The sequence below is a fragment of the Sordaria macrospora genome, chromosome 4 (assembly GCF_033870435.1).
Source record: "Sordaria macrospora chromosome 4, complete sequence".
Classification (NCBI taxonomy): Eukaryota; Fungi; Ascomycota; class Sordariomycetes; order Sordariales; family Sordariaceae; genus Sordaria; species Sordaria macrospora.
Window position 1 is genome coordinate 2,974,144 of NC_089374.1, and position 24,664 is coordinate 2,998,807.

Here is a 24,664-nt window from a genome sequence, read left to right on the forward strand (position 1 = left end):
GTTGGACGGCCCTTATCGATATTGTGAATTGGGTGATAGTGATGATGACGGCGGCCCCAAGTAATACCGAGGGATACAGAGGAGGCCCCCCTGATTCACCTGACCGCAACCTCGTCGACGACCACAGTCACAACCACGGGCACAATGATGGACAACATGTAACCGGGACAGAGTTACATCCTCATCCTCACCACCAGGCACAACCACAACGCCGCTTCTCTCGTGCCTCTTCACGTCGTGCCTCAGTTGTATCTCCCGTCAACTACAATGTTCCAGACGACTATGCAAACCTCGAAGCATCCAATATATCGCCTGTCCAGAATCCAGACGAAGAGCCCATCACACGCCATGAGACTCTAGAACAAGTTAGGAGTCGTGATAGGGATTATATCCGGGAGCAAAAGCAACAAAGACGGGAATCACAACTTCGGCATGTTGACCACCAACAACAACCACAAGCGGCCGAGTCATCAGAAGACTACGACAGGGAAAAGGGTCAGCAACAAACTGGCATCGCCAAAAGCCACAAAGTCTCCCGCCTCGCCACAGAACTCTACACCGTCTCCTATCTCATCCTCTTCTCCCTCCTCGGCACCCTCGCCAGACTAGGCCTCCAAGCCCTCACCTCCAATTACCCTCAATCACCCATCATTTTCCCATCAATATGGCCCAACTTTGCCGGCTGCGTGGTCATGGGTTTTCTAGCCGAGGACCGCATGCTCTTCAGGTCAGACTGGGGCCAAGACCCAGCTCCCAGTAAGAAAAGCGATGACCAAGAAACCGGCAGTGTCCCGGTCGAACCCAAAATCGATCCAGCAACAACCAAAAAGGCCCACCTGGCTCTTAAAAAGACCATCCCGCTCTACATTGGTCTCGCCACCGGTTTCTGCGGCTCCTTCACTTCTTTTTCGTCTTTCATCCGAGACATCTTTTTAGCTTTATCCAACGACCTTTCTGCCTCCTCCTCGCCCGATACCCCTACCATGCACTCTCGAAACGGCGGCTACTCCTTCATGGCAATATTATCCGTCCTCATCACCACAATCTCCCTCTCCCTCTCCGGCTTATCTTTGGGGGCCCACCTCGCCATCGCCATCGCTCCCCTTTTCCTAAGGTTTAATCTGACCCTGCCCTACGGCTTCACGAGCAAAGTCCTCGACCGCCTCGCTGTCTTGCTTGGGTTCGGATGTTGGTTGGGATCCGTTTTCTTGAGCATCTGGCCGCCTGACAGATACTCCCTCTCCATCCTCAACGACTCTGTCAATGAGAAGTGGCGCGGCACAGCAACTTTCGCCCTCGTCTTCGCTCCCCTGGGGTGTCTCCTGCGCTTTTACACGTCAGCGCATCTCAACGGGCGACTACCTAATTTTCCCTTGGGCACGTTTGTGGTGAATATGTTGGGCACGGCGGTGCTGGGTATGGCGTGGGACTTGGAGCATGTGTCACTTCCTGGCGGAGGGGTGGTGGGGTGTCAGGTGCTGCAGGGGGTGGCGGATGGGTTTTGCGGATGTTTGACGACGGTGAGCACGTGGGCGGTCGAGTTGGCCGCGTTGAGGAGGAGGAATGCGTATGTTTATGGCGGGGCGAGTGTGGGTGGGGGGTTGGCGTTGTTGGTGGTGATAATGGGGAGTTTGAGGTGGACGAAGGGGTTTGGGGAGGTCAAGTGTGTTCATTGATGACAAGGAGTTATGTGGTGGTACCAGGTAAATAATCGAGATGATAGGGGTTGGTCTACCTGGAAAGACGGGCGTTCGTCACTCATGGGGAAGTTGTTTACATTTGCAAAGAACGATGGGCGATGATGAACGGGAAGCAAGAATCTGGTAAATAATACCTTTAATGTTTAGAACACGACACCCCCTCTCTAACTCTAGCTAATTAATGTTATTGCGCTAACCTGTATTATACCAAATCCCGGAAAGAGCAATCGAATCGCCAAAGACCTCGGCCACAGATCTGTCTGTCTGGACAAGCAAAGCTAATAAACTAGCAACTCTCTAGAGCAAAGAAAATGTCTAACGAGCAACGAAACTGACCAAAACAAAGCATCTTATGATGCAAACAAATATGCTCCCTATCCAGCCAACCCCTTTCACACGAGGTAAAAAAGAGCAAAAAGAAAACCAACAAAAGCAAAAGCAAATCAATCTCAACTAAAGCAAACAAATCCGTGAACTGTACGTTCTCTTTCCATCTTTCCTTCATATCATCCCCCCTTTCAATAACTCATTCCCTCTTTTTGCGCCCTCTCTGACTCTCTCAAGTACAAACACACCAACGAGAAGCTCCGCCCTCAAGAGCGCTTCTTTCTCTTCTTGTTCTTCTGCGCATTCGAAGTTTCTCCTGCTCGCTTTCCTTCTTTCCCTCTCGTGCTTGGTCCGGCCCTAGCCCCAGGAGCAGAAGTAGGAACAGAAGCGGAAGCGGGAACAGACGCAGGAACAGAAGCGGCACCATATGCAGAAGCAGAAGCGGAAGCGGAAGTAGAAGCGGGCCTTCTTGGCTGCTGCTGCTGCTGCTGCTGCTGAGGTCCGGGTGACACAGACACAGACACAGATGCGGGCGCCGGACGAAGATTAGGAAAAAGGGTGGAGGAGTTGTGTTCCGTGGGGGTGCACCTGTTTGTGCTGTCGCCTGTTCTTTTTTGCCTTTTGCGGGCTCGCTGTGAACCTTCATCTTCATCTTCATTTTTTTCTCGAGGTCGAGGAGACTGGGATTGTTGTTGTGTCCTAGCCCTGGTTCTACCATCGTTGCTCTCCGCAACCGGAACAGCCGTCTCGTCATCCCTAACTTTTCTCTTCCTGCTGGCACTGTGCAGGATCTCATTCCCTCGGTCGAGACTATCCCCATCTCCATCCGAGCCTTCCCCCTCCAAGACCCGTTCCCGGCCCCCGTTGACTTCCGTCCCAGCCCTCGACGCAGAAGAATTTCTGGGCAGAGCGCTCGGCGGAATGTCTGCGGGCTGGACTGCTGCTGCTGCCGGTGCCGGTGCTGCTGCTGCCGCTGGGCGGGTGGGTTCGTGACAGTCAGGCACGGGCGAAGGCGCCGTGGATGCTATCAAGCGCTGGAGGTCGATGTTGGAGGCAACAGGGTCGAACATGTTGGTGATTTTTCGTTTGGCCGCGGGGTTGGCTGGTTGGGCGGGCATGCGCTGGAAGAGAGGATCGAGGAGAGCAAAAGTTCTCAGGGGAAGGGGGGGTCTTGTGGTGGTGACAGTTTCTTTGGCCTTGGTCTGGGCCTGGGCCTTGCCTCTGCCATTCCTTGTAGGACGTGGAGTGGCCGGGATGGTGGTGCCAGTGGAGGAGGATGCTCTGGCGGACGTGCCGGTAGTGGTAGTGGTGGTGGTGCTGGGGATGGTAGGGGCGGGGGCAGAGGATGAGGAAGATGCGAAGCCGGAGGAAGAGGAAGAGGCAAAGCCAGAGGAGACTTGACCATAAAACATCCGCGGGACGAGCGGGTGCGGGTCTGCCCTGGAAGCGGTAGCGGGCTTGGGCTTGGGCACAGGTTCGTCAACTGCCTTCCCCTTGCCTTTTTCTTCTCTGGTAGGTCTGCGTCGGCTTCCCTCCTCAGTCAAGACTTGAGGCGCAGCCGCAGCCACAGTCCCGGTCCCAATTATCTGCTCCCGCCGGTTCTCCTTATTCCTCCCAGCGGCGCCAACGGCCCTACTACCGCCGTGCGCCCTCTGTGGAGAACTAGAGGCGCGAACCTCTGCCTGGACTGTCCGCTGAAGTCGAGAAATACTCAGAGGGCCGGGAATATGGTCTTGCTCCTCTGCGTTGCCCTCATTGCCACTGCTTCTGCCATTGGTGGTGCCATTGCTGTTGCCACGGCCACTGACACGGCTACTGCTTCCCCCCTCCTCCCCCAGAATAGGTGAAGATGGTCGTCCCAGATTCTCCCTCTCCCGCTCCATGGAAGAAAAGAATATCCTCCTAAGCCCAAGATCTCCAGACCCTGAGGGATGATCGTCGCCATCGTCGTCGTCATCACCGCCATTACCGCCGTTGTCATAGTCATCCTCGTCGTCGCCCTCATCCTGCTTCTCCTCCTCAGCCTCATCCTCATCAACGACTTGTTGACCAGCCAGAGAACTGTTAGGAGGGTCAGGAGAGATCTTGACCGTGATAGAATCCGCTATCTTCTCCTCATCTTTCTGGAGGATTTTGAGGGCTTGTTGGGCTTGGGCTTGGAACCGTGATGACCCGGCATGAGCCTGAGGTCTAGCCTGCTGTTGTTGCCGCGTAGCTGCTGTTGTCAAGGCAACCGCCGGTGCCTTCTTCTTTTGTTGTTGTTGCTTGCGAGGTGATCGCTTGGGCTGTGGCTGGGCCTGAGCCTGGGGCTGGGGCTGCAAACGTTGTTCCGGAGGAGATTCCGTTTGGTGCCTCCTCCGGCTCTTAGGCGGGCTGCTCCTTGGGACAAACCTGCTGTTGGTATGTGTTGTTGTTGTTGTTGTTGTTGCTGTGGTTGTTGCCGGCCGGTCGGCAGTCGCAGTAGGGGCATGGGATCTGTCCCTTGTGGCCGTAGCCCCCCTGGCATTTTCGGCGGTTTGGTTTCGAGTGGAACGGGAGGTATTGCCGTTGTTGTTGGGGTTGAGGTTGGAGTTGTTGTTGGAGCTGTTGTGCTCAGAGGAACGGCGCTCTTCCGCCGCCGCCGAAGATTCGCCCTGTGAAGCACCTTTGTGCATATTCGACACCCCCGATTCATCTGCTCCGGTCGTGCTCACGCCATCGTTATTCTCATCTCCAGAATCTCCTTGGTGACCGGTACATCCACCAGGTGCTCTAGTGTGCTCCCTTAAATAATCCCCTCGAGAAAACCTCATGCCGCATTTTGAGCATGAATACGGCTTTTCGCCCGTGTGGAGCTTGCTGTGTCGCCTGAGGTTTGCTGCACTTACGAACGTCTTTTGGCACGTAGGGCAAACATAGGGGGGAGTGGATGGTTGTTGGTTGTTGCTCCTGCTCTCTGTGGCGGCAGCATCGTGGTTTTGATCCAGCTCGTTGTCAGGCTGATCATCGGTATGGAGATTTGTGTCCTCCTCGTCATTGTGCTGAGACGCATCTTGGGTATCGGAGCGCTCTTGTGGCTGCTCCTCGGTTTGCTCGCTATCTTGGGCGGCATTGGACTCTAGGGCCGGCTGCTCTTGGAGCTGACCTTGTTGGGTGTTTTCATCTGACTGATTGTTGTCAGGAATATTCTTGGTGTTGGGTTGCTTAGCAGAGGTGGCAATCCGCGCTTTCTTCGTTGCTGTTGTGGAAGATTCAGGGGCAGCAGTCGCCTTTCTTTTGCTGCTCGTCACAGCCCCAGGGGGGCCATAATTGTCAAGTTGCACATGGTCGTCGGAGCCAGGAGCGGCACGGGTTCGTGGCCTCTTGCTGGGTTGGTCAGGAGCAGCATCTGTGTCCTCCCGCTTCCGTTTGGTTCTAGATGCATTTGATGTGGCTGACTTCTTCCTAGAACTACTAGGTCTGGATCCCGAATTTCCATCTGCCGTCTCCCCCTCACGCTGCCTCAGCTCTGCTTGCTCATCGCGCACCTCTGAGCCGAGCGTGTCGATGTCAACATGAACAGCGTTGTGTCCGGGGTCGAGGCATAGGGGGAGGTTTAGCTCGTCGACTTTGACTTTTGGAGCGTCTCGTCGGCTCTTGTGGCTGATAGACACATGAAGAGTCCTCTCCGGTGATGCAGTGCCGCTTGGTGAGGTCAAGGATGCCTCGATGATAAGCCTTCCTGCCCTCTGGGAACCAAGGTAGTGTAGGTCATAGAAATCCCCCATAGGGATTTTGACATTGGTGTTGGGGTCCGACTCGCTGATGTCTTCAGGCACGTTGTCCTGCTTGTTCTTGTCTGCCGCATCTTCCTCGAAATAGGTGGGGTTGCAGACGAGCCTCATCTGCGTGCCCTTGAATGCGTTGTATACGCTCGCAACGTACTTCTTATCATTCCCGACCAGGAGATAGGCAAAATGCTCCCAAGCATAATCGCGTCCGCGACCAACCTTTCGCTGGAGAGCAATCACGGCGCCATTCGCGAAGAACTGGGCCACTGTCATCTTCTTCGCGTGGGCCAATGCTGCGCCGTGGCAGTTGCACGATGAAAGCCAGATGACATCGATGTCGGCTGTATACTTGATCCGTTCTTCCGGGATAGCGCTATCGGCGAAGACTGCTCTCCTTGCTGTGGTGCTCATGAGAGTTCCTCCGGCTACCACGACGCCGATCTCATAGTCTCGACTAAAGCCTTTCAACTTCTTGAGCTGCCTCTTGGCCATTGCGAATGGTTTCTTAAGCGCCGCGTCGAAGCAGCGCTTGACTTCCCTGCGTGGTAGATTAACGGTGGTCGCGATAGCACCTTGTTCATCCTCGGAAGCAAGGCCGATCACACCATCTTCCATGTTCGGAATGAGATGTTGACCCTTCTTGGTATTGAAATTTTGAAGAAGCTGGAAGGTTATCTCTCCATGAGGGTCTGATACTCCGTTGTCCTCGAGCTTTTCGCTAATCAACTGACGGACTTGGTGAGACCACATCTCGCTTCCACCGGCACAGCCGCCAGAACCCAACTCAAAGAAGGTCATGTTGGAGTTACCAGAGCCTCCAGTGTTTTTGGTTCTCTTCAGCTCCATCAGGCTGTAAGACATGGAATGGCCTCCAAAGTCGAGGAAGAGGACAACCTCCCAGTCTTCAAGCTCATTTTCTTCGTTGAGGATGACATATCGCGCCAGCGCGTCAGCCTCGCCGCAGTAGTGGACCTCCTTCTTCATCTTCTCGCCGTCCTCGTTCTCATAACTGAAAACGTCCTCGATGATGGACGTGTAAACATTCTCGAAAGTTGCGTTCCACTGGCTGGGAATCGTCAGGACAATCTCGTCAAAACACAGGCGCTTTCTCCCAGTGAAGTCGTCCACGTGGTCTTTCAGACCTGAAAACAGCTTGGCCAAGATGGTTCGGCAGTCACTGAGGAGCAAATCGTCGTCTTTCATGGCCAGAATGTCTGCCGGGAGAGGGTAATCGGCCATGACCGAGTCATCGACCTTGGCGAGGATGTACATCAGATATTTGGCAGAAATTTGGCCAGGATCGGTGACAGCATCCGCTCCTATCTTGTCAAAGGGGTTTTCGCGGAGGGGACAGCATGACACCGGAAAGTCGCCCCTGCAGGTAACGGGTGCGCCAAACTGTCGAACGGCGTCTACATCTCTGTTTTGAATCGGATGGTAAGTGTAGGGCGCTTCGCACTCAACGAAGGCGGCGCGGAGCGCGGTGCTGCCAAGATCGATGGCGAGAATACTACGAGGTGATGAGTTAGTGATATGCTAAGTAGGTTTGGATTTCCCATGACGAAGAGGAGGGACCGAAGAAACAGGAGCGCCCAACTGCCAGTAGACTAAGAAGTGGGTGATTGTGGTGCTGATGCTACGGAAGAATCTCATCTCCATCTTGTTGAGGGCCGGATGTTTGCCACCGGTGCGAAAGGGAACGCGTAGTTTGCTACTAGGACTTACCATTTCTTGAGCTTAGTCTTGTCCATGGCGGACGGTTTCTTAGACGCAGTCTTAGCCATTGTGGAAAGTTTTTTAGACGCAGTCTTATCCATGATGACGGTGAGGGAAAGGTGGGAGAATGTGGTGTATTGGCGGGTTACGCGAAATTTGTAGTAGCAAGTAGTTGCTTTGAGTTCGTTGATCTTGAATAAGACTAGATGTCGAAGACGACGGAAGCTCAGAATGAATCGGTCGAAATCTAGTAAGGTAGAAAGCGATTGTTACAAAGGGAATACAAGTGTTGGTCGAGGAAGTCTTTTAAAAGGTCGAGGGAGAGATAGGGGGGCCAGAACGTATTGTCGAATTCGAGAATAGAAACACCAAACGTGGGCGGGGTGGTTTCAGTGAAGGGGTTGCTATTATGCGGCAGAGGGACAGTTGAATGAATAAGGTTTACAATAGGTCTCCTAGTCGTACCTTGGCAGTGAAAATGGTCTGTGGGGACGGGCGGGAGGGAGAGGAAGATGGGGGGCTGCTTGGAAGGTACCCGGGCTCGCGTGGGGCGGCAAGTAGAGGTGAAAGTACCGGCCTGATTCTGGTGCATGATGTTGAAAGTATGGTGAGAGCAGATTCACGGGGCTTGTTTACATGGAGACCGAGTATACTGTCGCCTAGTCCTCGGCCTGGTTCCTGCTGGCCAGGAGACCATGGGCACCAGCAGGATCGTGATCTTGACGAGTCACAGACATGGTCTAGATATTGCCTGGGAGGCAAAACAGGACAACGTGAACGTGATCTTTCAATACTGGACTATTGCCATACGTGAAACATACATCCAGCCACGTTAGTTTCCGGCCACAGCATCACGGTGAGATCTGCCTTCAGGCTCAGAGCAGCTTTCATTAAAGCTGCTGGCACCAGTATCAACCACATAGTCAAGCTCTTTGTCATTAAGGCTATTTTGGTTTTCATTTCTTTTTTACTCTCAACGCCCTGGGGGGTATTGATGGAAGAAGTGTTCAATGTGAGGAATTCTTTTGGGGCGATATGCCCCAAGCGATCCTACGCCCAACACTTTGTTCAAATTTTCACCAGGCAAAACCACACAAACAAGCCCAAACCGAGCTTCATTGTTTCTTTCAGACATGCCATTTTCCATGATGCTGGTTACTCTTGAAAATTTCAAGTAAAGCATTACGAAATTTTCGAGTGTCCGTCCGATGTTTGAAGCGCGTTCGATGGCCCAGCTTTTTGAGTCCCGCCACCCTGCTTTAGAGATGTCCTCTCCCAGGATGAATCAAGGGTAACTAAACAGAAATCACAAAGGGTCACGCTCTCCATGGGAACCAAGACAAATTTATTGTGGGAAATGGGCTGCGTGTGGGATCTTTTGGGCTCCTGCCCAAGCACAATACCATCAAAAGTTCGGATGAAGGCCCTGGGACGCTGCCAGCTCTGGTAGCTTCCGGTCCATTCTCCACCATAAAAAGTAAATACACGTGGCCTAAAACTGAATTGAATGGATACTCGTGGAGAGCACGCTATATCTACTCGCCAGGTCTAAAATCGCGTCCATTCCCATGGGCGGAAAGTGTCAGAGGTCCTTCAACCCCTGACGCGTAGGCCAAGGTTCTCAAGTCCACGAACCTACTGTAAAGACCTTTTACCCGACTAGTATGGCAACAAAATTAGAACCACGTCTAGCATAGTAAGACACTTCAAGGCGAGTATCCAGCCGACTCATGGCAAAATGTCTCTTGGGAACTTTTGAAGGCAGGTTATCATCAAGAAGAAGGAAAAGTGGGTCGGCCAAAGGATGTAGGATACCTAAGTTACCTAGACGACCGCGTACAAAAGTCCAGCAAGGTGAAGTCGAGACGCGTTTTTGTGCAAAGCCCAATCAATGTTGGCAATATTTTTTGCCCCGTAACAACCTTCAAAGAACAGTCAGTCACCTTTAACGTACGTGGTGACTTGCGAAAGAAAACAAGTGAACCACTAGAACCTACCTACGCCATATCAACAACTCCAACTGGCAGTCAGTCACTTGGTCAGTCAGTCACCAGACTCCATCTCCTGTGTTGTGCCATTGAACTCGAGCGTACAAGGGCATAAATATGTGAAAAACCAATGCCATTTATTTTCCAATCACCGCAATATCACCTTGAACGCGTCTAATGAAAACAGTATGGGCCGTACGGGGAATGTAGACAACCAGACAATCTTGTAGAGGAAAGACACAGCGGACACATACCGTCGGTCAAGGTGGATTAGACGGCTGATACCCAAGATCAGGAGGTGAAGGGGAGAAGGGAGTAGAAACCTAGCAGTCAAAACGAACCCTTACAGCCTTGAATGGGCCGTTACATTGAACGCGGCGACTTGTAAGGGGGAGCCGAGAAAGGTTTCTTTTCCACGGGCAAAACATCCATGCCTTCAGGTTGTCAAGAAAAACAACAGGAAGTCACCAGGCGCCAGCTCGAACTAAGGCACTCAACAACCTGAAAGCAGAACCACCCGTTGCCCTCCCAACACCAATATTGTACACAAACAAAAGAACCTAACACGAAGATACAACCCTAGGTCACAGAAAACCTACCTAGCCACATACGCCTCCTCATCAACCACCGTGCCCTCCTTCCACGACTCCTCCACCCATTCCCCCTTCACAATCCTCGGCACCGGACTCCCCATCTCTCCCAAGCTAATCTTATACCTAATCTCCGCCACCATCTCTCTCTCCTTTTTCTTACTCCCTTCCGAGCCTTCAGAAGCAGTAAAAACAACCACATGCGTCGCCTGTTCCAGCTCGTCAACTACCGTCCCGTTACCAAACCGTACATAGTTCTCTAATTTCAAGGCTTTGCTTTCACAGAGTGTAGATGCTTCGCCGTTGTCGTCAGCATCAGCTAAAGCAAAAAAAACCCGGCACCGCCGAAACATGAACGAGCGCAACTCATCCAGCGAAGCCGCGCCCTGCGCTTCTAGGTGGCCAAGGAAGTGATTCATATCGAACCCTCCTCCTCTGTTCTTCTTAGAACCGGAATCCGAATCCCAGTCCGAGTCAGAAACATACTCATCAGACTGGTCCATCCCCTCCATAACCGCCTTCAACTCGTCTATGTCAGCCAAGTCACGAGCGTAGCTATCTCCAAATCTATCCACTGCTTCTTCTGCTTCTTGCTCTGTTTGTTCGCTACCAGCGTGGAAGATGTGGATAGGTTCAAAGGGGAGGAGGTAACCCTTTTCCTTTCGTGACATTGGCTGCGCAAGACAGTCAAACACCCATTTCGGCCTGATGATGTCCATCTCCGGGTGGGCCTTTTTGAGGGAAGCCACTTTGACCACGTTCTTATCTGCTATGGGGATGATTATCTTTTCCTGGTCACCAGAGCGGTCTACCACCTGCTGGTAGATGCGGCCGCCGTGGTCTTTTATGAGTTTCTCCAAAGCTGGCTTGGCCATCTTGTTTGGTTTGAGAGACTCTGAAAGGACGCAAAAGTCCAAGCCTATGAATAAGTGGGTGCTGGCTTCGCGCGTTGCTCGCGGGGCAACGAAGGGTGTAGCAGAAGATGACAAGGAGGGATTAGACATGCCCGCAATAACCAGATCTTTCCTGGCGCGCTTGGTTGCCGGTTTCCGCTTGCGACTCTCCATCTCCATCTTTTTGCGTTCCTGTTCCTGGTCCTTGATCTTGGATCGTAGGACTTCAAACTCGTCCATGTCCAGCGCCGAGTCCCACGTGCGATCCAGCCGCAGCTTACGGAACCGTGGGAACCGCAACGTCCAGCCCATGGCGAACTGGTCCGTTGGCGTGATGCTGGCGGCTTTCACTGAGATGACGACCGAGTCGCTCGGTCGGATCCACACGTCCGGCTTCTCATATTGCAACCTCTCTCCTCCGCCGAGCTCGATGTATTCTGTGGGCGGATTGGCAGCGTCCCAGTCCTGCCATTTCCCTTCAGTGTGATGCCGGATCTCGGCGTAGTCCTCCGCCTTGAGACCGCCGCCGACTTTGAAGAAGGAAAGACATTTTTCGGCGGTCGCTGCTTTGCCGCTTTCGATCAAGTTTTGAGAGACGCGCAGACCGCAGAGGAAGGAAGAGAGCGTGCCGCCTCGCCGGCCGGAGCCGAAGTAGCCACCTACTACCACGCAGTCCATCGACTCGCCGAACTCGGACATGTACTCGGGTTTGACCTTGATCCAGTCGTTGTTGCGACTGTTCAGCGAGTAACGCGAGCGCGGGTTCTTGAGGACAAGACCCTCCGATGCTTCGGCTACGACTCGTCGTAGAAGCGGCTCGATGGCGTCTGGGGAGGTGGCTCGCTCGAAGGGAAGAATCTCCAAGCGGCGGTGGACGCCGACGACGGCGCGTTCGAGGGCTTTCCGCCGGTCGTTGAGGGTGTACTCGGTAAGCGGCTTGTCGTTTAGGAGCATGATGTCGAAGACACGGTAAAGCGGACGAGGACCGGCCTTGGATGGGTTCTTTTGCTGCTCCAGCGCGGCCGTCTTGAGCGTTCCAAAGGGGACCATCTTGTCGATATCGATGTCCCACGTAATCATCTCTCCGTCAAGAATCAAGTTCCTTACGCCGTCGGCAAAGGCGTTGCGCAGATGCCGTGTCAGAGCGGACTGCTCATCGCCCAAGCTCTCGCCATAAAGATATGTGTAATCCTTCGCCTTCCTGGACCAAAACGCAAACCTGAACCCTCCCGGCACGGTATCGTCCTCCATCATATGCATCTGCATCCTTTCACCATCCAGCTTCTCCTCGATCCAAAACTCCTGGCCCTCCTCTGTAACGCCCAGATTCTTCACCAATTTATCAAACGTCGTCGTCATCTGAAACTGCGCCAGCTGCGACTGGAAGCACTGCATCAGCGTGATCCCCGTCTCCTGCTGCTCCAGCCGAAACTCCGGATCATACAACTCCCAACACACCCTCCTCAAGCTCGAAGACACACTAAACAGCGCCTCGGCATCCGGATGCCACAAGTTAAGAAATGTCCGCTCCGTCGCGCCGACCCTCATATCCTTGAGAATGATCCTCACCAACCACATCACCTCCTCGGCATTCATTTGTCTGTAAAACTCGTCGAAAATCGGCATCTGCTCCGCCTCGCCACTGGCCCCCGCCAGCCTGTCAAGCAAAACATTGACATCCGCCACCGTCATGTTTCCCGGCTCGCTCCTCATCGCCCGCTTGCTGACAACCTCAAACACCCTCCCCGCAAAGTCGCCCACCGACCTACTAATCCCGCTCTGCCCTGGCAATTTCCAGTGCATAAGATTATATCCATCCTCGGAGTTGCGATCGATCTTCATCACCTTCACCAGCAACCTCCCAATGCTATTCTCCTTCAGCCCGTACACCCCGCGATCGCGATCCTTGTCGGGCAGGATCAGGCGCATGGCCGGATAGAAGTCGTTGCCTACTTCGGAGCGCCAGCGGGACATGAAGCGCTCGATGATGTGGCGGCGCTGCTCATGGTAAGATACCGTGGAGGAGAAGTGGCCGCCCCGACCTGGCTTGGGGCCGCGGACAGGGCCGCCCCCGGAGGTGGAGGGTTTGCAGTCTATGAGGGGGTTGAAGAGGGTGCGGTAGAGATCGGAGAAGGGGAAGGTTTTGGAGTGGTTATGGGGTCGGTTTGGAAAGCTGGGGTTTCGGGTTAGTGGACTGGATTGGAAATACATATGATGGGGATCTGCTTCCTCCATGGAGATGTGAACTCACTGCTCATCTAGTTCTTCTATGCTCATGGTACCGGCACCGTACTGGTGCTGGTCTTCCTCCAATGCCTCCTCGTCTGGGGATCTGGATCGCCTGTTGGTATTCATTGTGAATGTGTGAATGTGTGATGGCCTTTCACACTCGCTGCTTCGAAATGGTTGTGTTGTTTTCAAGGTAATTCAACGATGTCTGGGTGTGTTAAACCATCACAATGAGATCACGGCTTTCAGACACAACCTAGATTCAAAATTCTTGCGGAAATAAAAAGAAGTATCAAAGTCGACCCAAAAGAACTGTCGAGTAGTGTCCAAGTTAAACCACTCTTATCTCACTTCTTTTTATCAATGTTCAGAACGCGGTTGTTGCCTGGAGCAAGAGTTCACTATGACGCGCTATGGATTACAGGAGCAGGTAGGGTAGGCTACAGCATCGCATTTGAAACTTGGCACTTTGATAGACACTGATCAAACCCTAACCCTTGGATCGTTTTGTACTACCACTTACACGAGCACAACGACCGACCATCACGAGTGCAACAAGAGTAATCAAGTTTTAAGAATAAGTAGAATCAACTGACTATCTTCCTTGACTGAGGCTTCGTAGGGATCGTAGTGTTAATAAACTGTAGCTGAAATATTACAAAGGAAAATTAGGTGCTCAGTAAAGCCAATCGAACCGTATTACGCAGTCTCTGGGTATCCCTTTCTTCTCCTTCCTACTTGGGTATTTTTTTGACTTGCTTCCTCCATCCTACAACTAGACTGCAATGGGTATAAATCATGTACCTTTCAGTACTCCTTCCGTCCGTATTCAGCATTCAGTCATTATTTTGGCAAAGCCATCTTTCCAGGTCATTTCAAAGAAACGTCGTCTCGTCATGTCTTTAAACACCGACAGCAACGCGGCCGTTAGGGGCAGTGCCGACAGTCTTCATACCATGGCCGCCCATAGCAGGGTCGCTAGGAAGGTAGTTGCCACCGGGAACGTTCAGGCCACCGTTGCCGACGTTCGCGCCAGGACCGCCGTGGAGCGCGTACCCGTTGCCAGAACCGTGGGCTGCACCATTAGTGGCAGCGTGCGGGTTACTGGCAGTGTGCGGGTTACTGGCAGCGTGCGGCTTGCGAACAACATGAGGAGCGCCAGGGATGTCGTGGCTCTTGCCAGCAGAGCCAATTGAGAAGACGGGGCTCTCCCACTTGTCTCCCTTGCGAGCGAGGTCCTTGTACTCCGTGGCCTTGGAGCTGATTCCGCCAGGAAGGTGGATGTGGGGGAATATGCTGTCCTCCTTGGTGACAGCATAGTTGACCTTCTTGTCTGCAACAACGCCCTGGGCCTTCTGCTTGCCCTGGAGGATCTTCTTCTGAGCCGCCGTGACGTAGCGGTTGTAGATGTTGGGAGTTTTCTCGGGATCCTCACGAGCCTCATCAAGAGCCCTGTCAGCCTCCTGCTTGATCTCGTACAGCATGCTGTCAAGTCTGGCAGCCTGGTCGCGAATGGCCTTCTCAAGAGCCTTCTGGAGGCCAGGGCGGAGAACCTTGAGCATGATGGGCTTGAAGAGGTTGAAAAGCAGCTTGTGGTTGGACTTGACCAACTTGATACGCAAGTTCTTGACATCGACATCCACCTTGTCAATCTTGAAGAAGTTCTGCCTGTCCTTAGCATCTGCAGAAGACATCTTCATCCTGAAGGTGAAGCCATCGCCTTCAAGCAGAATGTTGAAGATACCGGTGTCGCTGAGCGATGGGAAGCCCTGCTTCCGCTTGATGTAGTAGCTCACATCGCGCAGATCCATCTGGATACCAGCAACCTTGACGTCAACGGCCATCCTGTTCTTGTTGGCGATCTTCTTGCGACCAAAGCGCATGTAGTTTTCACTAGCAACTTCGAGGACATTGGGCATGAAGTTGTCGCTTTCAAGGACGAGATTCTCGATGACGGCGTCGATCTGGGGATCCGAGTACTCGATACGGGGAACCGGAATGTAAGCAACATTCTCGAACATGGCGGGAATGATTACGTCGGTCAAATCCTTGATGAGATGGGGCTTGAAGGTAGGCTTGCCGTTCTCATCGTTGCCCAGGTCGGCGAACAGCTTGTTGAGGGAAGCCGCAAAGCTCTGGTTTTGAGGATCCTGGTCGAACTGATCGGCCAAGAACTTGAGCTCATCAACAATGCGGTCAGTATGGGCGCGATACTTGTTGCGGAGGAGGTAGTTGCCGTGGTCGTAGAGGCGGTTCCACTCCTCGTTGGATGCATCGTCGAGAATGTAGCCCTCCTCCCTGAGGCAGCGGCGAATGTAGCTATTCATAGCCTTGAACCAGTTCTTCAACTCGGGATCTCTGTCGGCATCCTCATAGATGGTGTTGATAGAAGCCCACAGATCATCGCTGGATGTGCCGTTGGCGAAGCGCTCGATGAGGGTCTTGAGATCACCCTCGGCCTGAGCCAAAGCGGTACGGGTCTCCTTCACAGTACCAGTGCCCCCCTGAGCAAGTCTGTTGGCGTGGCTACCGTACTCCTCGGCGAGGTTGAGCAAAGTGGTAATCGCACGCTGGTAATCAGGGTGTTGCTGGCATTCAACGACCATTTTCTACATATAATGTTAGCATTTTTTTCCGGCTGAAATAACCACGGTTCGGCGTGAAAATACCTTCAAGCGCCAAATGGTTTGCTCACGACGCTCCTGGGGAACCTTCTTCTGGAAGTACTCCCTGGTGCGGGCCCTGTACTCCTCTTTCTTATTCTTAGCCTTCTCCCTGGTCTCATCATCGAGGTTCTGGTCAATCTTTTGCTGAGCGGTGTTCGCAGCAGCAGAGACACCCTTCTGAGCGTCGATTCCGGAAGAGCCGCCAGTGCGGCCATCGTGAGCAGCGGTGTTGGCTAGATCTCTGGGGTTGGCAGACCCATCAGGGTGAGCAGCAGAGGTGGCCTCGCCCATAATGTGCTTTGCGTCCTCCTTGGGGTTTCCCTTGTAGAAGTCATTGAACTTGCTCTTCACCTGATCGCGGGAAAGCTCAGGCTTCTCGTGCCAAGTGTTATCGGCAGCGGGCGCATCAATCTGCTGGAGATCCTCCTGGGAAGGTCTCACGCGAGCTGCGGCATTGGTAGCAGCATCGCCAGCGATGTCACGGAGGAGAACAGTGGCATCCTTGACTGGTAATTGTTAGCATTTTTCCCGAGCAAATGTCTACAGTTAGGTTAGACAGTTCAACTTACGCAGCTTACGGAACTGGCCGTTGGTAATAATAAGGGTGCCCAGAGTGCGCAATCCCTCGAGGGCCTGGTTGCCATGCTGCTGGGCCTGTTCCTTATTCACAGGGGCACCAGGGACGTTGACAGCCTTGGGGTCCCATTGCTGTGTCTGCCAAATGAAATCCTGAAGGAGGTTTCCGTCGTTCTTGGAGAGCAGGAGATTCTTGGCCTGTCTCACAACCTCCCGGAAATCGGCAACAAGCGCCTGTCCCTCGGTGGAGAGCTTCTTGGATGGGTTTGCGAGCGCCCTGGACTGGAGGAAGCTGTTCAACGCGACATCGATTTGGTCGTTCTACATAAAAACAGTCAGCGTCATGCTTCATATCCAACTGCGACTGGACCTAGTTGTGGGTAGTCCATACCGAAGGAACCTTGCCGTGCTGGAAAGCGCTGGCGATTCCGTAGAACTGAAGTTTGCGGTTGACGTCGGCCTCCTTCTGCTTGGCATCAACTGGCCGGTTGACGTTTGCCTTTCCGTTGACGGTCGCCATGTTGACTGATTAAAGAACTGAAATCAAAGGACACGCAGAGGTATTAAGGTGTCTGTTGGTATGGCTGCTGGGTATCACCGGAAAACAAAATAGAAAACCGTGAGGTGAAAAAAGGCGGGTAGGATGCTGAAATATCGTAATATCGGTCCTCAAGTTGGAAAAGCAAACGACGATTAAACGCGGACGAATGCGGGGGGTATCGGGTATTGGGTATCGGGTATCGTATTGTTGTTGTTATGGTACTAAGGAAAAAATTAATTGGTGAATAGGTCCAAGTCGAGATCGATGCAGATGAAGGGTTGAAATGGGGACGGGGTGGGCGGTATAAGTTGGTTTATAGCAGGAAGGGACCAAAGCCAGAGTTCCTCGTGCGTTTCTGGGCAGGCAGCTTGCTTGATGCTTGACGCCAGGTTCTGGTTCTTGAGTGACGTGGGAGCAACCTTCGGCGCGGAGGGATGGTATGCGTCATAGGGAAGGCACGCAAGACATCGGGGTTGGACAGCCTTTGAGGAAGCAGAAAGCCCAGACCTGTTTCCGGTGGGTAGGTAAGGAGAAGCAGGGGGTCTACTCGTGAAGGCAGGGGTGCAGAAGAAATCTCTGAAGAAAAAGAAAAGGGAATCTGAGAGAGTGACGATGCCATGCCCTTTCCCTTTTTCACTTTTGCTCATCAGTCTTGGCCAATGTCCCTGGTATTTTCTCTCCTTAACACGCGCATTTACCTGTTATTTACTTCCTAGAAGGGTTAGACCTAGTGAACCACAGTAAGCACATTCCAGGTGATTATCGAGTCGGCCCCCTTCACGGAGCTCTCTGCCAGACAAGGGTGAAGCTCAAGGGACACTCCATGGAAAAGTTGGGACTCGGGTGGTAACCGTGACGATCGGTTGAGATATTGACGAGGATCTTGACGCCAATTGGGTGGCCGGGGGGACTGAGCCGTGTGAGCTTCACCAAAGCAGACCAAGCTTCTGTTTTCAAGATGCACCACAATTCAATACGTGCGTCACACCTTCAACCCTCTCCTAGATGTCGAAAATGGTCATTTTCTGGTTCGTCTTGAAACAAAGACCTTCCAGGTGAGGGGCTAGCACACCCCGTGGCTGCACCGAGATGCACACAAACGGAGCACTTGCGCGACGTCCGCAGTGTGAATCAGTCCCTCAGGCTAATTAAACGACAGTTCAGACGGCCTCAAGATGCCTCTAGGTGTCTCTTTGTCACTCTCGAGAATATCAGGCCACTCGCTTGTGTCTGTGTTTTCTTGCTGCGGTGGCCAGCCATCTTGGTGATACAACTGCTCGGGTCTGCCTCAACAGGGCAGCCAGGGCAGCACTTAGGCTGGCTTCCTTCCCCAGCCCTGCTGGGACAGACGCGATTGCAAATCGATCTCATTCATCCTTTTCCCTAACGTCCACGTTTCTGTTTTCATTCTGCAGTGAAAAACGAAACAAATCCGAGTGAGCTGCCTGACATCGGGATGGAGACCCGTACCATGTGGGCATCAGGGTCATCTCCATCTCATCTGGAGCACTCGGTGGGCCGCCGCACTAAAACTGATATGACATACCGGTATGTCCATCATCCATCAGTCCCTTTGATCGAGAATGACTGAACTCCCTCCGAGTGTCAAAGCTTCTCCTCTCTTCTCCCAACCCGTGACTAGAATGTGCCAGATATCATAAGTTTGCTTGACGTAACTTCCGATATGAAAGAGGCTCGCTACGGCATTGGGTCATTGGCTCACATCAAGCACAAAAAACTGAAAAGGAGACCCAATTCCGTGCGCTGTTACAAACGCGACTTTGATCAAGTTCAAGGATCCAACACATGAGATCGCAAGCCCATGACGTCACAGAGAGTGGGACTGCCGGCTTATGGGTCATGGAAATGCTTGGCGCGGTCTGGACACTGTAGGGCCACAATCAACGCAACCTCGTTCCGCGCATCATCAACTGTTACTGAACAAACAAAACAAGCCCAAGACCCTGAAAAACTTGAAGCCATCGAAAATCATCGAGCTTCATCATCACAAATTTGGTGAACCTCCAAGCCACCTTGCATCATGTTTTTTTTGCCAGCCATCGTCCTTTGCCAGTCGTTGACATTCAACGCATGCCATTGCCAAGACGGACTCCGAATGGGCCGCTGTCGGCCACAACACATTCGGTAGAGAACGGGTTGTGATTGTCGATAACGATCATCGATCAACCGTTTTGATTCCCTTGCCTCCGATGAGTGTACTTGTGATGACGAGAGGTACCTAAACCGTTATGTGCGATTTCTGTAGCTCAACTATAGGCGGGCCGGTATTTGAGTGCTTACGTCGGTAAGGTGTGCACTACCGACTGCATTGTTGATGGCTATGCCGGGGTGTGGACATCACAGATTTGAAGCGCGGCTTATAAGGCTGTGGGCTGTAAAGCGACGTCGAAATAATCTCAAGCTGTCAACCTTGCTGCTTCATAAGGGCAGGCCTATCGCTCGTCCCTGCCATACTTACAATGACAGGTCCATCCTCCGGTTATCGGATCCACGATGGGAGCATGGAAAGATTCAAGATTCCAAATCTCACCAAAGCCAGATGATTTCTCATCCAAGAAACAACCCGACAGGATGGAATGTCAACATTTGTGACAGGCACGGAGCGACGGAAAGGTAAATGTTCAATGTCTCTTCACGTTAGATGAGATACTCAGTCGCATATAACATGTCGATGAAACCAATCAGATCAGCTAAATTTACCGGTCCATCCGCATCCTGACTGACGTAAAGTTAAAGATCGCGATCTTGATGCCCGGGCTTGGCCCGGAACGGACTGTTCACCGTCGGTGAGGGCGAAGGGGACCCGGACCAGCCATCTCACCTCGGTGAACGGAAACAATAAGATGCTGGTCCGTGCAGTCTCTATAAGCGAATAGAGTCACATGATCACGAATCTCAAAAATGTCGAGTCGCGCCAAGCGAGAGCTGGAAGCCTGGAGAAAGACGGGATTGGAATGACTTGGCTGCAGCAGCTGCAGGCTACAGGACTGCCCGGCCATGCGGCGAGATATTGCAGCTGTCAAATCGCCTCACGCCGTGTTCCAGCGCTCCCCAACAAGCAGCGGGATTGGACGCCGACGGGAAGGTCAGGGTCGCAAGGTCGCACCCGCCTGGGGAATCTTGGGAGTCCAGGCGATTCTGCTAGTGCAGGCTGCCAGTGTTGGGGTTTCTGTTGTGCAGTGGCATGCAGTGGTGGATGGAATCTGCATTTGACTTTTCCTCATCTTTTTTTGTCTGTCACTGTCCCTCTTGTCTGTTACCGTATCCACTTTTCTGCCCTTTTCTTCATCTCAGAGATCAAACACCTGCAGGAAGATACTTCTTTGTTGCACATCCCTCAGCCCAGCCTTGCTATGCCATATACCCATTAGATTTGGTTCACCTGTCGCCGAGCGCCCATTTACATATTTCAGCCTTTCGATCCCGAACAGTTTCTCGACATACAGAAGTGTAGCGAGCGTGTACTTACACTACCTACATACACATCAAAACACCCTACTCACTCCCTGCCCCCGCGGACCGGACCAGAGACGCAAAGGCATTTCGTTACTCGTTACAGGATCCCGCCGAGACGGGATACCCACCGAACAATCCACCGAACTAAGAACGGAGCGAGTCCACCTTTCCGTCGCGCCGCGCCTTTTCTCGGCGCAGGCCTCCCGAAGCGAAGAGACCCCAATCCATACTACAGTATCTTTTTTCCTGCTGAGCCTGCTCCACGAACCTGAAGCTCGATCTTCGAACCCACTTCCGTCGTCCTCTGCCTTATCACAAAGTCCAAAAAAGCGTATCGATACCCTTACCTAGCTACGCCGTACAGCTTGACTAGTCTCTGTCTCTCTCAACGCCTTGCGCCCCTCTTCGTCGTCATAAGTCGCCGTCCCATTCTTGTCTATCTCTATTCAGTTTTTTTCTGTTATCAGTAACACCATATACTTTATTGTCAAGGTACAATCAACAGCCGGCCAACGCAAAGCGAAACGACCGAACGACCGGGAGGCGGAAAAGACAAGAAACATGAGCATTTTCAACCAAAAATCAAAGTTCAAAATCAAGACCGAGATCCGCACCGTCCGCGAGACCGTTGAGCGCCCCAAACTCAAAGCGTCGACATCCTCCTCGAGCATACCCACCACCGGTTCCTCACAGCACTCCAGAAACGTCCGGACTGCGGGGGCGGGGTCATCTCTGTCGCGCGCCTCGTCTACGTCCAGACTCAACGGAACGAGCCACACCACCTCCTCTACCTCCTCCTCCGCCCGCGCTTCCCTCACCAAGGTCAGCACCACCACGCTTTCACGACGGGTCCAGAGCGCGTCGCCCAACCCATCCATCAACGGCGACGGCCGGAGCAGCCGCAAGCGCCGCGCGACCAAGGCCTCGAGCCGGTCGCCCATCAGCCCTCACTTCTCTGAGGACTCAGATTCCGACAGCAACGGGGACGAGAACTGGGAGGACAACCTGGATGCGCGCAAGCGTCGCAAGCGGGTGCACGACGAACGACCCGTGGACGTGAACCGGAAGTTACGACACCCCAAGATATGGAAGGGCGAGGATGCGGACCAGGTGGAGCGGATACCCGGCCCGGGCATCATACATGCGGCCAAGGTCGCGAGCCTGGAACACAAGTGCAAGCCCGCTTTGAACTTGAAGAACGAGGAGGTTGCTGTGCGGTTGCAGTACCCTGGGGTCAGGTATCCTGAACGGTGGGTAGTCCTTTCTACGATTCCCTTCTCTTCACCTTTTACACCCCCTTCATCCCATTCATACATACCCCGCCTTAAAACATAACATGAAGCTAACTTTGTCACCTGTGTGCATGGTACAGATACGAACTGGTAGAAGGCAAAGATAAGATTGATGCCGTCAAGGATATCGAAAAAGTAGTACAACTAGTGGCCTCAACTTATCTCACAGACGAAGAGGCCAAGATCTTCCTTGACCACCAGACCGGCATCCTCCGAAAACTCGTCAAGAGCAAAAACCGATCCGACGGCCCCGGCTTCAAAGCCGCCCTCCGCGAATACAACGACGAACTCCTCAAGCTCATGCGCAAGGGCGTCATTGTGCGAAACCTCGACAAGATGCACGGGATACCGCGCGAGCTGGTCGACTTTATCCTCGACCAGGTCTACGACCGCACCGTCGCCCCACGGGTCGAGCTCTTGGCCAAGTACCAGAACGGCAGCGACAACGTCTACGGCGAACTCAACCACCCCTTCATCTCGGACATTTTGGAAAGGACTAACCTGACCTCGGACAAGGTTTTTGTCGATCTCGGCTCGGGCGTCGGCAACGTGACGCTCCAGGCGGCGCTGGAGATTGGATGCGAGAGCTGGGGCTGCGAGATGATGGAGAACGCGTGCAACCTGGCCGAGGCGCAGTACGACGAGTTTTTGGCCCGCTGTCGGCTCTGGGGGGTCAAGCCCGGCAAAGTGCGCCTGGAGAGAGGGGATTTCCGTAAGAACGAGAAGATCCTCGAGGTGCTCAAGCGGGCCGACGTGGTGCTCGTCAACAATCAGGCCTTCACGTCGCAGCTCAACGATAACCTCGTCAGCATGTTCCTGGATCTCAAGATCGGATGCAAGATCATCTCGCTCAAGACGTTTGTGCACGACAACAAGAATGCCGAGAACGATGTGGCCACGTCGATCCTGGATGTCGAGCACTTGACGTATCCTGAAGGCTATGTCAGCTGGACTGGCGCTAGCGGGACATATTGTATCTCGACCCGGAGGTGATGAAGGGGGGCACTCGCGCTGGATTTGAATGAAAAGAGGAGGTTAGCGAGCTCTTTCCTGCTTTGGCGGGGCTCTTGGTACCATCCCCGATGATGATACCTGGATCAAGATATTCCTAGGAGTATGATGCGCGTATGGTGTGTCTTATTTTCTAGCATAGCGGTTTTCTGGATGGCGCGCCTGCAAAAGCGTGCTTATATCATCTCCGCGTTGTATGGGTTTTTATTTCAATCTGATATATCCAGATGTACGCGTAAAATAGAGGTGGAAGGGAATGGAAGGGAATCGGAAAGGTAAAAGGGAAAGGGAAAGATACCGGGTTCTTATATCAAGTACATACGTACATACCTTTTGTAACAGCCCCCGTGTGTAGTAAATAATACGCTGGCTGTGCAAGCTTATAACCAAAGATACCCAACCAAAACTCCCGCGCTATGCCAACTGAATTACTGTGAATCATCCGCCTTTCCTCGTGGTATCTTTGGCGCTGGTAGATCAAGGAGCTGGAAGACCGGAAAGGATCGTCGAAACCTCGCTGCGTCCTCAGACGGCCCTCTTTGCCCTCCTCTTGTCGTCTATACGTGTATCTCTCGGTGTGGTGCTCTCCGTCCCTATCGGGTTGGGCACATTCGATATTCCCGGGTTTCCATCCTATCTCCTCCTGGAACCAGATGACCGATGGCCAGAACCCGACGTCGTATCATTCGCCATGTTCATGGCCTCCGCCTCCTGCCCAACCCGCTTCATGAAGCGGGCTACTAGCTGCTTATTCTCCGCCTCCATCTCGGAACGCCGCTTCTCGACGAGATCCAGGTGGGTGTTGAGTACCTGCAACTCATCCTGCACGTCCGCCAACATCTTGCTCTTGGCACGCAGCTCTTCCTCGCGGTCTCGGAGCTTGATGGTGAGCGTTTTCCTCTCGGCCGTCAATGTTTGTATTGTCTTGTTATCGGTTGTCGTCTTGGTCCGCAAGCGGACGAGCTCCTCTTCAACTACATTTAGTCGCCGTTGGAAGTCGCCTTTTGCACGGAGGGCTTCGGCTAGATCGACACGGAGGCGGGCGAGAAGGGCGGAATCGGCGGTGTTCGGTGCAGTTGTTGTCGAGTCAGCGGCGGCGGCGGCGGCAACGGTCTTGGTAGTGTCTCGGTCTCGGGGCTTGTTGGCGGCGCCGCTACTTGACGAGGAGGAAGATAGGTAGGTCTCGACTTGTTGTTGGAGGGCCGCCTTTTCGGCTTCTAGTAGGGATATGCGGTCGAAGAGTTGCTGGCCTGGAACACTTGCATGTTTAGGATGATGTTTGCTGGGTGGTAAGTTTTTCAATAAGGAATCAAAGGGAGTTGTGGTGAGAACTTTAAGCAAGCAAGACAAGACAGGACGAGACAAGACAAAGAAGCAGGGCAATGGAGGCCGGGGCAAGGCAACTGACAGGTATCCACAAGCTCTCGGTTGACGGGATTCCGCTGGTCGGCATCCACGAGGGATGAAAGGTATTCATCGCGCCAGCCCGGCATTTTGGTGGGTTACGAATTGGATCTGCTGTGGCCGATGCGGAGAGGAGGTCCGGAACGTACAGATGGGCTGGGGGAGAGATGGCTCTCAAACAAACAAGAAGCGGTAAGTCAGAAGAATAAGGATCCGGGAAGTTGGGAGTTGGTACAAATTAACCGGCATGATTCGTTCCTGTGCCGGAGGATGTAGATGATGCAAACATTAGTCGGACCGGGAGCTTTGTCTTTAGCGCACAAGAGGGGGGGAGCTCATGGAGGGGCTTGTGGGGCTGACAACTGGGTACTGTCTCCACATGGTGACTCCATGGGGCAGGCCTGATCAACGACAGGAGCAGGGGGGAGGCATCCAACTGTGCGCGCCTGCCAGGTCATCCAAGGAACATCCGCTAGCGTACCTATCTGTAACCACACTGCAGCCT

At 53.1% G+C, this 24,664-nt stretch overlaps 6 protein-coding genes across 6 annotated transcripts; 2 read left to right on the forward strand and 4 right to left on the reverse strand.

Moving 5' to 3' along the window:
- Positions 1-44: 44 nt before the first annotated feature.
- On the forward strand, positions 45-1,820 carry SMAC4_00079 (uncharacterized protein; the record flags this gene model as incomplete). Its single annotated transcript, XM_003351489.2, has 1 exon — positions 45-1,820. One exon carries the CDS (start codon positions 45-47, stop codon positions 1,674-1,676), a length of 1,632 nt encoding a protein of 543 aa, XP_003351537.2. The 3' UTR covers positions 1,677-1,820.
- A 473-nt stretch (positions 1,821-2,293) lies between these two features.
- Positions 2,294-3,097, reverse strand: SMAC4_00080 (uncharacterized protein; the record flags this gene model as incomplete). Its single annotated transcript, XM_003351490.1, has 1 exon — positions 2,294-3,097. The coding sequence occupies one exon, from the start codon at positions 3,095-3,097 to the stop codon at positions 2,294-2,296; it is 804 nt and encodes a 267-aa protein (XP_003351538.1).
- An 83-nt stretch (positions 3,098-3,180) lies between these two features.
- On the reverse strand, positions 3,181-7,593 carry SMAC4_00081 (uncharacterized protein; the record flags this gene model as incomplete). The annotated part of the gene is made up of 4 exons (XM_003351491.2): positions 3,181-3,794; positions 3,844-5,098; positions 5,152-7,286; positions 7,502-7,593. The coding sequence occupies 3 exons, from the start codon at positions 7,591-7,593 to the stop codon at positions 5,040-5,042; spliced, it is 2,286 nt and encodes a 761-aa protein (XP_003351539.2). The 3' UTR covers positions 3,181-3,794; positions 3,844-5,039.
- A 2,482-nt stretch (positions 7,594-10,075) lies between these two features.
- SMAC4_00082 (uncharacterized protein) lies at positions 10,076-17,554 on the reverse strand (the record flags this gene model as incomplete). The annotated part of the gene is made up of 5 exons (XM_003351492.2): positions 16,826-17,554; positions 16,428-16,755; positions 15,862-16,364; positions 14,103-15,801; positions 10,076-13,209 (listed from the first exon to the last, which is right to left on the reverse strand). The coding sequence occupies exons 1-5, from the start codon at positions 16,952-16,954 to the stop codon at positions 10,076-10,078; spliced, it is 5,793 nt and encodes a 1,930-aa protein (XP_003351540.2). The 5' UTR covers positions 16,955-17,554.
- Positions 17,555-20,232: 2,678 nt separating this feature from the next.
- On the forward strand, positions 20,233-23,237 carry SMAC4_00083 (uncharacterized protein). The gene is made up of 2 exons (XM_024655903.2): positions 20,233-21,702; positions 21,825-23,237. The coding sequence occupies exons 1-2, from the start codon at positions 21,014-21,016 to the stop codon at positions 22,735-22,737; spliced, it is 1,602 nt and encodes a 533-aa protein (XP_024510976.1). The 5' UTR covers positions 20,233-21,013; the 3' UTR covers positions 22,738-23,237.
- Positions 23,238-23,289: 52 nt separating this feature from the next.
- Positions 23,290-24,248, reverse strand: SMAC4_00084 (uncharacterized protein; the record flags this gene model as incomplete). Its single annotated transcript, XM_003351494.2, has 2 exons — positions 23,290-24,005; positions 24,164-24,248. 2 exons carry the CDS (start codon positions 24,246-24,248, stop codon positions 23,389-23,391), a joined length of 702 nt encoding a protein of 233 aa, XP_003351542.1. The 3' UTR covers positions 23,290-23,388.
- Between the last annotated feature and the right edge of the window lie 416 nt (positions 24,249-24,664).